Source organism: Capra hircus, unplaced genomic scaffold (genome assembly GCF_001704415.2).
Source record: "Capra hircus breed San Clemente unplaced genomic scaffold, ASM170441v1, whole genome shotgun sequence".
Taxonomy (NCBI): domain Eukaryota; kingdom Metazoa; phylum Chordata; class Mammalia; order Artiodactyla; family Bovidae; genus Capra; species Capra hircus.
This window is the reverse complement of record NW_017189629.1, coordinates 38,429-52,739: the sequence shown is the minus strand read 5'-3', so window position 1 is coordinate 52,739 and position 14,311 is coordinate 38,429. Positions and strand designations below refer to the sequence as shown.

The following is a 14,311-nucleotide window of genomic DNA, read 5'->3' as shown; positions in this document are numbered from 1 at the left end:
GGCTTCAAAGAAAGATACATAAAATAATCTTCAACGCTAAGTCATCCTAAATCAAGTTGTCCCCTCTGAGACTCTTGCAGATTACTGTTGACTATAGAGCAAAAAATTAATTAAAAAAAAAATACAGGTATATTTTGGAGATTGTCATTATTTAAATACTGATTTACTCAAAACAAGCCTGAAGCGGCAATATGAATCTTGGGAAAAATCAGAAAATCTTAGCTCAATATAATCAATATACCTTGATGACTTCCACTTTTAACAGAATAAACCAAACATTTTAAGTTCAAATTTTCCTGTTTAAAAAAAATAATTAGGTCAAATTTTAAAATGTCTTCTTAAATTCTAAAATTTAAAAACTGTATATGGTTAACTCTTTAATATTTATTAGAGTAAGTATAGTTAGGCATTTATTTTTAAATGGACATACTATTTATGCTGGTATAGAAAATTTACACTGGAGGACTTACATTTTCTATACTAAATATATTTAATTGATATTTGTCAGCTTTGCTATTTTGCTTTCATTTGTATTTTCTATTGTTTTATGACACATTAGACAGGCCTCAGTCAAAGAAATGCTCTACTCCACCCTTACTGAAAAGGAAAAACATGTTCTGTTTCACACTAACCCAAATTATGACTATTTCCCAAGAGACTGGGCAAAAGACAATCGGACTAACTACACAGAGAAAGCCAAAAATATTTTTAAATTAAAAAAATAACAACAACAATGCAAAATCCCTTTAAGAACTATATGAAATAACTCTACCCCATGCTACCAGGAGGTTAAGATCATTTAAAGTTTTGTAGCAGAGCAGAACAACTATAACATTTAACTTTGAAAACAACAAATCAACACACTTTTGGTGATCGAGGGTCTGGAGAACGAGCGAAGAGTTCGTCTTCAGGCAACTGAACATTTGAGGAAACGGATTCACATGGACGTGTACCATTGTAGATATGGAATTTGCAATGAGGATTTAAGGCCATGGAGAGAAGTTCTAGAAGTGGAAACCAATCTTGGGACAACTTGGCCACACATAGCTCCACCAGGCGATGAGTATTATTGATAATACACCTCTGTTATATAAAAGGAGAAGGTAATTAATGAGATGAAGACATTCCAAACAAAAATATGTTCCAATCTTGATTATATTTTAATAATTATCTTTCAGTTGTTTGATACTGATCATTTGAGTTATGTTTAACTTTACTAATATTGGGATCAAACTTATGTATCAAAAAAGAAATTAGGAAGGTGAGAGAGAGGTTTAAGAGGGAGGGGACATGTGTACCTATGGCAGAAACCAACACAATATTGTAAAGCAATTATTGTTCAATTAAAAATAAAATTTAAAAAAGCAATTAGCATTTACTTTATAAATTATATAGTATCTACTTTCAAAAACCATTTGCAATGGCTTACAAAATGAAGTAGGCACTGCTCTGTGTCCCCAGACAAGATGCAAATTACCACTGCTTTCTCCTTGCAATTTTTAAACTAGAGGCAACAACTCTAAAATCTAAGCAATGTACTAAATATCCAAGATGGAGTAGGTTTGCTATCTAAGCCTCAATGCAAAAGTCTGGTACTACTCCCAAAGCTTCCATTTCATACTCAAAAACTCATAATTTGTGACCATATTTCCCTATAATAAACAAGGAACAGAGACTTGTAGTAATTATGGTACTTCAATCTAAAAATGCACTTTTTTTTTTCCACTTTTTAAGATCTCTGGAATTTGATTGTGTCATATAATCATATAATATCATATGAACCTGAGACCACTACTGAATATTGGCTTGTGGTTTAAAATTTTAAGAGATTTTCTCCCCCTCCACCAGGTGCCAAAGTTGAAATGCGCAGGTTTCTTTGGTGTCTCTTTCTGTACGTAAAGTTTATTTCTCTGCATTGATCCTTTGTGTGCCAGATAATAGGTTCCCCATCTTGGACATTTTCCTTCCTTAGTGGTACATAAAATGAGTGACTGGTGCATTTCACAACCGTGTCATATTTTCAATGAAATATGGTGGTATCTCAAAAATGACAAGGCACTCGAGAAATAAGGGAACAGATAAACCATTGTTTTCTAACTTGAAAACTCACTCATTCTAAATGATCATGCTTCTTTCAACAGAAATCATAAAATTTCTCATTTTAAAAAATCCTTTAATTCAAGTAATGATCAAATATGTAACCAAATATATATATATATATAAAAATCATTACTGTATAAATCAAAATTTTAAAATAAGACTCACATGAATCTCAAACTTCCAGCCACTCACTGCCTCGTCTGTAAGGATTTTCGTGAAAGATATTGTTAGCCCATCTCGAAAAAATCGCTGACATGCTTCACTTTTAACATCAAGGCCTAAGAAAAGGAGAGAAAAATTAATGTAAACAAATTATTTCTGATTCTCTTACAATGTCCAATTACATGATAAAAAGTAGTAACTGTAAAACATTCAGTAACAGCTAACAATTACAGACTAGTTTCGGAAAAAAATTCATAGCATTATCTAAGAGGTCAAAAGAGTAACAGATTGAAAAGAGATTTAAATATTTACAGTATTTTATTGACAATAAACTTTAAAACAAACAAAAAATGATGTTTCTCAACTATTTTTAAAATCTCATTTTGGTTGTAAATTATCCATTTGACAAATACTATTATATTATTCTAAAGAAGAGCTTCATCAATTAAAGATAAATTTTCATCTTCATTATTAGTCTCTTTTACTGGCTCAACATCTGTTTCTTTATGTCTTTAATTCCATCTGATCTCAGAAAGGCAATAGTGCTACATGTCCCCAAACACAAAAGAATCTTTAATTCTCCAGGACAAAATGAAAAGCCATTCAATTTGTATATAAAGTATTTGATTTTGGTTGTACAAAAGACATGACATTTAAACCTAGTACTGTAAAATCTGAACCTTGTCTAAAATTAAAATAAACCATGAGCCCTAAAGAAATATAGGGGAGTGGGAGGGGTAGAGACTGCAGGTCCCGTGAATGTCAATGATATTAAATGAAATAACCATTGTGTGTTTTACCTATCACTGTACAATCAGGACTTAAAACATGCCTAGGACAGAAGTCTTCAAAAAATTTGCTGAACTGATGAATAAATGTATAAATGAACAAAAGAAATTTGAGTAGTAGAAAACGATGGTAATCTGATAATGCATTTGCATAACTCATTAGATTGGTTTTATAAGTAATAAGGTGTAAAGACACATTCTTTAAATGAAGAAAGGTAATTAAGACAAAGGAAATTTTACCCTTGCTTGGAATTAGACAGACTTAAGCAAGGTACCAAAGACAATTTTTACAATAATTAATTTCAACTGATAATTAGAACACATCCATGGCTACCCAATTTCAGAAACTAAAATGTTACTGCTGTTTACTTTAATCTCCAAGCCTTAAAAATAAGTAGATATTACAATAGTAGCCCTTTGCAAAGAGAATTCAGTTGCACCTCAAGAACCAATCACTGAAAAAAATTAATTCCAAAATTAAGCTTTTACATCTAACAAGAATAAAAACATAGTTTTTTAAAAAAATGGGTTATTACCAAAAAAACACAGTATTTCATCTTTCAAGTCTTTTTTTCTTTTAGAGGAAATTCAAACCTTTCTGTGTATTAAAAAATAATCAACACATAAGCTGGACAGTTTAAACATGAATATATACAAATTTCATGTATAACTTCAGAGAGTTCACAAACATCCTTGAAGGTTGTCCTAAGGATATGAACCCTTGCTCCAGGTATTAATCTTAAGCCATAGCAAGAAAACTTAGCTAAATGTTCTTGTCTAGGAATATACAGAAAAAGTATTCAGGCATGAAGTCAAACTATTTTCTAGTAGGATACATTATATGGAAAGCCTAATACCATTTAAACTTACCTTTTTTACTAAGGTCAATAGCAGCTTCTAAAAGCACTTCTAATTCCCCTTTTGGCAAAACTGGAACCACCCATCGAGGCCTAAGAGTTTTAATAATATAAAAAGGTGTTTATTGGTTGAACACTGAAAGAGGCACTATAAATGAGTTACTAATTACAGTTACTTACCTCACCATGAAAATATTAGAATTAAAATGACACTAAAATATTAAAACCACAAAGTTGGCAAACTAGTCTGCTTTGTTTGACTAAGTGTCATCTGTTGTCTCTACAAAAAAATTTTTAAGGAACTGTCAAGAAAAAAATATAGCAATGAGAGAAGGGGGAATAAATTATTTTAATAACTTAAGATATAAAACTACTATAATAATCAAATATCACTTAAATGGATATCTATTGTTAGAGTTCATACGAAAGTGCTTTTATTTACATAAAAAACAATCATTTTATGTTTCTCTTCCCCAGATTTGCTACCATGCAATTCTGTCCTTGAGTGAGCAACCACCAGACAAAAACTGAATAGCAAAATACAACTTTTTGCTATTGTATCTCTGCTCTAAGAGAATGGTCAGGGACATTACAACTTTATACAATTGTTTGTTTGCTTGACTAATTCATTATATACATTTAATGTGTTCTTTCAAGTATATCTCTAAAAATAATGAATTAAATATATATTAATAGGAAAATTATTTAAGATAAAAGAAATGAGGAACATTTCAGTAATATAGTAAGAATTCCATTATTTGTAGAGAAAGCAGTACTTATGATAATAAACACAAAGATAACCTGGAAGAATGCACACCTTATTGCTAGTGGTAAGTTTTGGTTGGGAGGTGTGTACATAACAAGGAAATTATAGTGAACCTTATTGACATAATATATCTATGTTTAACAACGTGCACTTACATTATATTAGTTATGTAATCAGAATGTTTTTAAAAAGTAAATTCAGTAAAGCAAGTAAGTCCCTATCAGTGTGTGTGTTTTCCTTTTCTTTTGAGGGGATGTTTCATACCTCCCTAGGACTCACTTGTTGAGTTTACGTACTGGTGTGAGACCACAGACCTGTGGGGGCGGGGGGAGGGCCCCTGACACACTCTTCCCTTATCTGCTTTTTAAATATTTTCCTTCCCATACACACAAGCTTAAACTTTCACTCTCTGAGTCGTATTCCAGATAAAGCATGGGGATGGGTGGGTGGGTGGACGTGAATGTTTGTTATTATGAGTATGAAAAAATGTATACTCTGAACTACTCCCGTGAGATGAAGATCAGGAGAAACAAATGGGTGAGCTGCTTAAATGCCTCCAACTAATCAGTTGACAAGGGGCAGGCTCTGAGGAACTCAGTCTCCTTATGACCTGGTTTACCTCAGGGCCATGCAAAAAGTATTCAAGTCATCCAGTAACCCATTCACCAATAAGAAAAAAGGGAAATCACACATATGGTTCTACTTCAGTAATACACCAGCTAGAGTGATCATCATTAATCTTAACACTTTATTGACACTGTTACTTCCTTTCATTTTTAAATCTATTAAGAACCACAGGTTGCAAAGTACTTGGCAATGACTAAGATGTTACGGGTATTTAAAGAGGCAACATGGTTAACTGTGATATTCCTATCCACTCTTGCACTAATCACTATGGTGAAAATCTTGTTTTTCCTGTGTATGACATACATCAAAAAACAAGACAAAATCAACTCACCTATTGATCATGTCATCCAACTTTGCCAGGTCAGTATGTGGAAATGCAGGCTCCTCGTCTTCAAGCTGTGATGGGGCATCACCTTGACCTTGTTCATCCGGAGGAGTTGCCGGGGAATTTTCATTGGAAGAATCAGGCGATGAGGTCTTAAAAATTAGATATTCCAGATTTAAGTTTCTATAACAAACATACATCTAATAATTCAAACACCAAAACAGATTAGGGGGAAATAATTTAAATTTTTAAAGATATGATCACTGTAAGTTTATGATGTATTTTGCAGTCTCTGTGCTACTACACTTCAACATAACTTCATTTAATCCTCAACAGCCTAAGGAAGTATTCTTCCACTTAATAGATTAAAAAAACAAAACCTCAGAAAACACGTAATTAGCCCAAGGTCACACAGCTCCAGTTCTGCGGTCAGGATTTAAATCCAGGTCTAATTCTAAAGTCTGAGTTTTTATCTACAATGTGTACTGCTTCTCCACTTACATTTCCCATATATGAGCCCTTCATGATACAAATTATTGCACAGATTTTACAGATTAAAAAGTCTCTGACTTATAACTTTTATTTTTCATTTTGAAGAGGAAAAATAACTTTTATTCCATAGTTCCCCTAGTCTCAAACTACTATCCAAACAATTATTAAAACTTCATTGTGGTTTCTAAACAAGTCACTTCATCTTCAACTAATAAGGCCAACTTTACTCTTCACTGTTGGTACTTCTTTTTTCACCCCTCCATACTTTAGCTGTGCACAGTATTTCTACAACTAAGTGAATGAACTTTTACAACCCTTATTAATTTTGAAAGCAGATGGTATTTTTCTAATTGAAACTAATCTAAATTTTAAGCTGATTTCTGTGTGTGTGTGTGTTTGGAATTTTCTACCCACTGTAGGTTGATGGCCCTTTTAGAGAAGGCCCCATTCCTTATCATTTTGTTAGCACTTACTGAACAGATGCATATATAAATGCTTGTACTGAAGACAGGGGCGTATACTATATTCTAGTTACAAACCTTATACATGAACTCATAGAGCCAATTTGTAAGAAAACAGCAAATCTTTACTTAAGATGATGAACACTATGCAGGTGCTAAAGGGCTAGCTTCAAGGCAAAAAAACTACAGAACAGAATTCAAGTTTTAGAAGCCTAACAGAAATATTTGCATTTTAAGTATGTAACTTAGGAAGTCTGCTTCATTAATTTTTAAAAAGCCTCCCCCATTTCCTCTGGTATATATGTATTATAGATATGCTCACAGAAATTGTAAAGATAAAAATAACAATTAAGATACCCATAATAATACACCAAAGATAAGCACCAGAGACATTTTCAATTATTTCCTGAAATTTTTGTTCTGTGACCCCCCACAAATCCTGTCCATATATACATATAAATTTTCACTAAAATTAGGATTATACTTGCTTAAGTTTGTTTCTTTTTCCATTTAAGTATTTTCCCACATCACTAGCAATCTTTTTTAAAGAGCTGATTAATGGCCATATGGCCATAGCATTCAATCAATTAAACAAAATTAAGGGATATTTAGCATTCTGCAAATTTTACTGCTAACATAAAATTATACTTTTATATATAAATCTTTTACATAAAAATTTTCCTTATATATAATTAGTATAACAATGGTAAAATTTCCTTCTTTTAGGGCTGCTGACCTATATACTACCAAATTCCATTCCAGAAAGTCTGCACCCTCCCATAAACATCTCCCAAGAGTGTTCATCTCATAGGGCCTTTGCCAAGGCTGCTTCATTTATCACTGAGCTTTAGTAGAGCTTAAAATTCTCTCCTGTGGGAACCCTTCTAAAAATTACTATATATCAAGTGAAAAATCTGATTGATTTTAGAAATTCCCTTTATGTCATATGAAAAAAATATATTCAAGGTAAGCCATAATGTGGGAAGTGATTAGTGTTATGTTTGCTTCTTCCAGGTCCATTAAGTGCCAAACCTTTTGAAATAACTAGAATCCTAACATTAAAAAGTAGAGAATAAGAAAGCGAAAAAGGGATACTACAGACGGTTATGAATATAATCTGTGGGAATTCCCTGGCGATTCAGTGGTCAGGACTCCATGCTCTCACTGCCAAGGGCCCAGGTTCAGTCCCTGGTCTGGGAACTAAGATCCCACAAGCCGTGAGGCCAAAAAAAAGGAAAGAATGCAATTTGTTTGTTCCTTTTTAAATTATCATCTCCAAAAATGTAAAGAGCTATTTAAAGGAAGAGGCCATAATGCAGATGCATATTATTAAGTTGAAGATCACAAACCCAAGAGCTCTTAGTACACCTTAAGATAAGAGTAAGATTAGAGATTTAATTTCTACTTAAAGCCATGCAAACCACAAACACTGGTGAATGATTTAGGAGTCTGTGCACGGTGCAGGTATGAAACAGAAAAGAGAGGGCAAAAGACACTGGATTTCCAACTACAAGCTCCTGGTTTAAAAATATAAATCTCTGGCATCTACCACAAACTGACTATGTTTAAAGAAACATGAGTACTGGCTAACAAATTTATGACATAGGAAAGACTTAGCTCTGTCCAAGACCTGTGACCATATACTTAAGTATTACATGTCCTAAAAGTGGGAACTGGAGAGGAAAAGGAATAAAGTTGACATTTATTAAAACCTGACTTGCTCATGTCTCTAAAATGACAGAGGGAGAGGATGAAAGTGGGGGAAGGAGGGAGGGAAAGAGGAGGATGCACATGGGCGAGCGCACACACGTCAACTCTTTCCTATCATACTTGTAAGTAGAGAGAATAACCTATAATAGCTAGACAATAAAAACGTACCCTCAAATGACAGATGTAAGTCCTCTACAATAACCTTTGCCTAAAACTTACCCATACAGAATTCTACATAAACATGCACCAACTGTAAGCAAGTTTGTGATTCACGTGCATGCCCCGCCGTGACAAATTCACCTCTAACTGCTGTCTGAGCTGCATTACAAGTTTTAATGTTTGTCTTATTCAATTTACTATTTCCTGGTATAAAAGTATGTACAATAGAAAGCTGAAAACTAATTCTTTAAACTCCCATTTCAAGAAGTGAGAAAAAAGAACGGCAAATCAAATTCAAAAGAAGTAAAAGGGAACACGAAATAAGGGTTAAAAGCATACAAGTAGGAAGGGGGGAGAGAGTTAAAGCCAAAAATTGGTTTGAGGGAAGGTTTGATGAAATTGATAAATCCTTTCTTTAGGAAAGGGTAATCAGGAGAGAGAACACAAATCAGCAGGATCAGGGATGAAAAAGGAGATGTTACCACAGATCCTAAGACATTAAAAAGATAAAAAAGGATATTATAAACAGTCTTGCTTCAATACATTTGACAATCTAGATGCAGTGGACAAATTCCTTGAGAAAACACATTACCAAAAGTCACACACACACACAGTCAGAAAATCCCCCTATTAAAAAAAAAAGTTGGATCTGCAGTTATATCCTTTCCACAAATACAGCCCCAGGCAGATTGTTTTGATTTTCTTGGTGAAATTATTAATGCAAAAATAACTGAAATCTTACACAAATTCATCCAGAGAACAGAAAAAGAATATTACCCTTTGAGTTTTGAGGTCAGCATAAAATCTTGATACCCAAATCTATTTTAAGCTCTTAGAAAATATTATTTAATTTGATGCTCTTAATGATCCCATGAAGTACAGTATCGTTATCTTTTTACAGCAGGAAAACTAAGGTTTAAAAGGTCATATAATTTACCCAGAGTCATAAAGCTAGCATCGCATGGTGCAAAGCTAAAATGTGAGCACAAGCAACATGACTCGAGTCCATACTCTCACCACAGGCTACATCAAATGATTTAATGCTTTGCTCTGGAACTGACAAAGGGCTTAACTTTAATGATTACTAATAGAATAAGACACCAGAGGGAAAAAAGGGGCTACATACCCAAGCATCACCACCTATACAGCATTTGAGATTCTTGTTACTGTGTAAGACATGTTTATTTTTCTTAGTAACAGCTTTATGGTTCAAAAATTATTCAGAACATACTCCTAATTATTCAGAACATGGGATATTTAGTTATTTAGAACATGGGATATCTGTACCTGTAACAGATACACCAACGTAACTTTAACTAGTATCTTAAACTTCCTACCTGATTCTGTTGGAGGGCGGGCTGAGACTGTCCATCAGGAGCCTGGCCCTGGCTGTCATTCCCTCCTACTGGAGAGCCACGAGTCGTGGCTGTCATACTCGACACAGGGCAGATCTTTGCAATTTTGTCTGCTTATGTAGTTGTCTTGAAAAAAGAAATTATAGTCCACTTATAGAAGATGAAGTACCAGCATTTGTCAGTCTTAAAAAGCTCCAATTCAAGAATAAACCATCTTGCAGAGACCATTGCATAACCTACAAGTAAAAGAAAAAAAAAGCACATTTGTTTTAGACATAAAAAAACATTAAGGAATTGTTCAAATTTAATATTACCAGTGAATCTAGTCAGGAGATGGTGGCTATGTAAAAGAGAGGACAAAGTGAAAAGTTAGTTTCATTAATACTATATTTAAATAAACTGATAATAGTACATCAGTAGTTACATCAAGAAAACATACAAATACAGCCTCATAATATTTCAGTTTCTTCCTATCAAGGTTATTTATTTGGCTGTTATTTTGATTCAATTATGGAGTGGCAAAAACTGTCTTCAATTTGCTAATGCCTTGAATATACACAATTTCACAAACGTATTTAAGATATAAACCAAGTAATAAAATCTGATTATTAAAAATATTTCAGGAAGAACTGTACAACTAACATTTATCACTGGTACATGGATATTAAAATGGTTTCTAAACAAAGGTACAAGTGGTTTTAACAGAAACTTCAAAACTTTGGGGGACGTTTTCTTTGGAGAGGGTTCAAACTGTATCCTACTCCTCCACTACAACCTGTTTTGTCAAATGACCTTGACTTTTCCCTTTTGGGGAGGTTTTGGCCCCAGGCACCCCTAGAGCCATGGCAGGGCTCCAGACCCAAACTGTTTAAACAACGGAATTCTTCTTTGCTACCTGAGCAGCAAAGGTGTATAGAGGAAGACCACCAAACCCTCAATTCTGTATTCTTGGCTGCAGAGTAAAATCATCCAAGGTGCTTTTAAAAACACTGATGTCCAAACCCCTCTTCAGAATGAATAAATTACAGTATTTTGGAGTTAAGCCTAGGCATCAGTACTTTTAAAAATATCTCCCCCATAACTGATTCTAATATGCCACAAGAATGAGAACCTCAACTGATTGATTTACAGGTATTTAGTTTTAAGGAAACCACATTTCCATTTACTCCATGTTTGCCTCAAACTTAAAGTTTAAGACTGATAGTATCGAGGACTGCTGCTGCTGCTGCTAAGTCGCTTCAGTCGTGTCCGACTCTGTGCAACCCCGTAGACGGCAGCCCACCAGGCTCCTCTGTCCCGGGGATTCTCCAGGCAAGAACACTGGAGTGGGTTGCCATTTCCTTCTCCAATGCGTGAAAATGAAAAGTAAAAGTGAAGTCGCTCAGTCGTGTCTGACTCTTCGCGACCCCATGGACTGGTGAGGCTAAAAACGGGAAAACCTTTAATACGTAAAGTGGAAAAACAAAAGGTAACACGGTTGAAGTCTCTCTCTCACTTTTGCTTTCCATGTTTATACAACCTACATTACAAAAAAGTTTCATGTGAAGTAGACAATTAAAAAAAACCCACCTATCATTTTCTTCAGCCATTTTGGGTTGGCTGGCAAATTGTTTAACTATTCTTTTTCTTAATACACAAAACATCAACTACCTGATTCACCTTCAATCTTCTCTACTTCAACCCTGCTCCAATCTCTTCCTTTTGGTCCCATTACTCATGATCCCCAATGAACGATATCTCAATTGTCACCCCCTCAATCTTTTCCTGGATGTCTCTTAGCCTATAAATGTGCTTCAATCTTCATTACCAAAATGAAAATTCACCAACTTCCGTCCTTCCCTTTCCCCCCAAATCTTAAAAAGAAGGCCTCTGCTTCCCCCTTCCTTTCTTCCATTCTCTCTTTCATCATCCAGTTGTGTCTAAGCTATCAAGACTGTTTTAAGCCAGTGGGTCTTAGACCTCAGCTGAGGTCTATGGACAGGTTTGAGGATTAACTCCCCCCAAATTACATGCAAATCTTAATAAATATGTACTTTGGAGGGGGAAGAAGGTCTGGTTCACTGATCAATGCTCTACTAATTGACAGCTGATAGTCAAATGACTGTTGCTGTTCACCCTGTCTGTTGTCTTCTCAGAATTAGCCACAACTGGCTGCCACTACTCCCACGTCCGTTCCTGAACCTGAGGTTCCTTGGCTTTTACAATCCTGAACTTCGATTTTCTTTCCACTTCTTTTCAAAGTGGAGGGGAGAGAATAGTAAGTAGATAGTAGTCACATCAGTGACAAGTACACGTTTTGACGCTGAAACAACAGTGAAAACATCCACTTAACAGCTGACTCTAGGTCAGGAACTGATGGAAAACTTGGGGGACGGGGTCTTGAAGAGAACGCTAATGTTCACAAAAGAGTGGGAGATGGATTCCTTAGTACCATATGGGTTGTTGTTCAGTTGCTAAGCCATGTCCAACTCTGTGATCCCATGAACTGAAGCGAACCAGGCTTCTCTGTCCTTCACTATCTCCCTGAGTTTGCTCAAACTCATGTCCATTGAGTCAGTGATGCCATCCAACCATCTCATTATGTTGCCCCATTCTCCTCTTGTCCTCAATTTTCCCCAGCATCAGGGTCTTTTCCAATGAGCTGGCTCTTTGCAAAAGATAGCTGATGTACTGGAGCTTCAGCTTCAGTCCTTCCAATGAATATTCAGGGTTATTTCGTTTAGGATTGACTGGTTTGATCTCCTTGTAGTTCAAGGGACTCTCTAGAGTCTTCTCCAGCACCACAGTTCGAAAGTGTCAATTCTTTGGCACTCAGCCTTCTTTATGGTCCAACTCTCATATACATACATGACTACTGGAAAAACCATAGCTTTGACTATATGTACTTTTGCCAGCTAAGTGATGTCTCTGCTTTTTAATATACTGTCTAGATTTGTCATTGCTATTCTTCCAAGGAGCAAGCGTCTTTTAATTTTGTGGCTGCAGTCACCATCCAAATTGATTCTGGAACCCAAGAAAATGAAATCTGACACTGTTTCCCCATTTTCCCCTTCTAGCATCATATGGTATCCCCTTGCCCCCAAATAAACACCTCCTTCTGAAAGTGAGTAGTCACAATCTTGGGGGGGTGGGAAGAAATCTATTTTTTATTCCCAAATGTAGGGCAAGTTGGGAAGGGGGAAATAAATCCTGAGGCACAACAAAATTAAAATGGTGTTTTTAAGGTACATCCTTACAGTTTACATAGAATGTGGTATTTTCCTGTAAACTAGAAAACCATGACTCTAAGAAGTGACTTTAACAAAACAGATAAGTTAATAACTCTAAAGTGAATTTTATTACTTTGTCCACTAAACCAATGCCATCACTCTTCAAAAGGTATTTCCAGGAAGCAAACCCAAGGGTGAATGGATAAACATTTGGTCTACACACACAATGGAATAGTATTTAGCATTAACAAGGAAGAAAATTCTGACCTGGATGTACCTAGAGGACGTAATGCTAAATGAAACAAATCAGCCACAAAGGGGCAATCAGTCCATGACTCCACTTATATGAGGTAACTACACTCAGAGAAGGAAAGTAGAAAGGTGGTTACCAGGGGTTGGAAAAGTGGGGTGATGGGCAATTATTGATCAAGAGGTACAGAGTTGCAGTTTGGGAGAATGAAAAGTTGTGGAGATGGTTGGTGGTGATGGCTACACAATGTTAATGCACTCAATGCCACTGAACTATATTCTTAATAATGGTTAAAATCGGTTATATATTTTTCCCACATTAATATATTTTATATATATATATATTAAATGGCTCTCTTGCTTTGTACTCCTTTAACATTAGGACATTAACTTAAAACATCTTAAAATTATATTCTCATGTTGTTTGTTTATGCTCAACATTGTTCCATCCATATGCATCTCAGTAACTCTCCATCTTGGAGAAGGCAATGGTACCCCACTCCAGTATTCTTGCCTGGAAAATCCCATGGATGGAGAAGCCTGGTAGGCTGCAGTCCTACCAGAGTTGGACACAACTCAGTGACTTCCCTTTCACTTTTCACTTTCATGCATTGGAGAAGGAAATGGCAACCCACTCCAGTGTTCTTGCCTGGAGAATCCCAGGGACGGGGGAGCCTGGTGGGCTGCCGTCTATGGGGTCGCACAGAGTCGGACACAACTGAAGCGGCTTAGCAGCAGCAGCAGCAACCCTCCATCTATAGATAAATCAAAAATATCTGGCAAAAAGTCAGAGGACAAATTATTCTAGATAAAAGCATTCTGTGGATAACTAAGGGACTCTCCTTTTCAACAAAATAACACTAAGGTAAATGGAAAAGGCAGCAGTCTGAGACCTCTCCCCAAATAAAACACCTTTCTCTCAGACCACAGAACTCAATCATCTTCTCCACATTTCTGTGCTGCACAGGCACAGTAGGTCTCAGCACAGCATATACCCCACTCTCTTCTGCTATTTTTAACAGTCATCTCTCTACCACCACGTAAGAATTGG

The 14,311-nt window shown here is 35.5% G+C and overlaps 1 protein-coding gene across 5 annotated transcripts in view; it reads right to left on the bottom strand.

The window, feature by feature from the left end:
* USP9X (ubiquitin specific peptidase 9, X-linked) overlaps positions 1-14,311 on the bottom strand; it is a 117,456-nt gene that overhangs the window by 73,702 nt on the left and 29,443 nt on the right. For all 5 annotated transcript variants that reach the window (XM_018044571.1, XM_018044570.1, XM_013976575.2 and 2 more), the window contains exons 2-6: positions 9,785-10,038; positions 5,632-5,777; positions 3,921-4,000; positions 2,266-2,378; positions 865-1,083 (exon numbers count right to left, since the gene is read on the bottom strand). In XM_018044571.1, coding sequence (XP_017900060.1) covers positions 865-1,083; positions 2,266-2,378; positions 3,921-4,000; positions 5,632-5,777; positions 9,785-9,880 — 654 coding nt within the window. In that variant the 5' untranslated portion in view covers positions 9,881-10,038. The remainder of the gene's footprint in view (positions 1-864; positions 1,084-2,265; positions 2,379-3,920; positions 4,001-5,631; positions 5,778-9,784; positions 10,039-14,311) is intronic.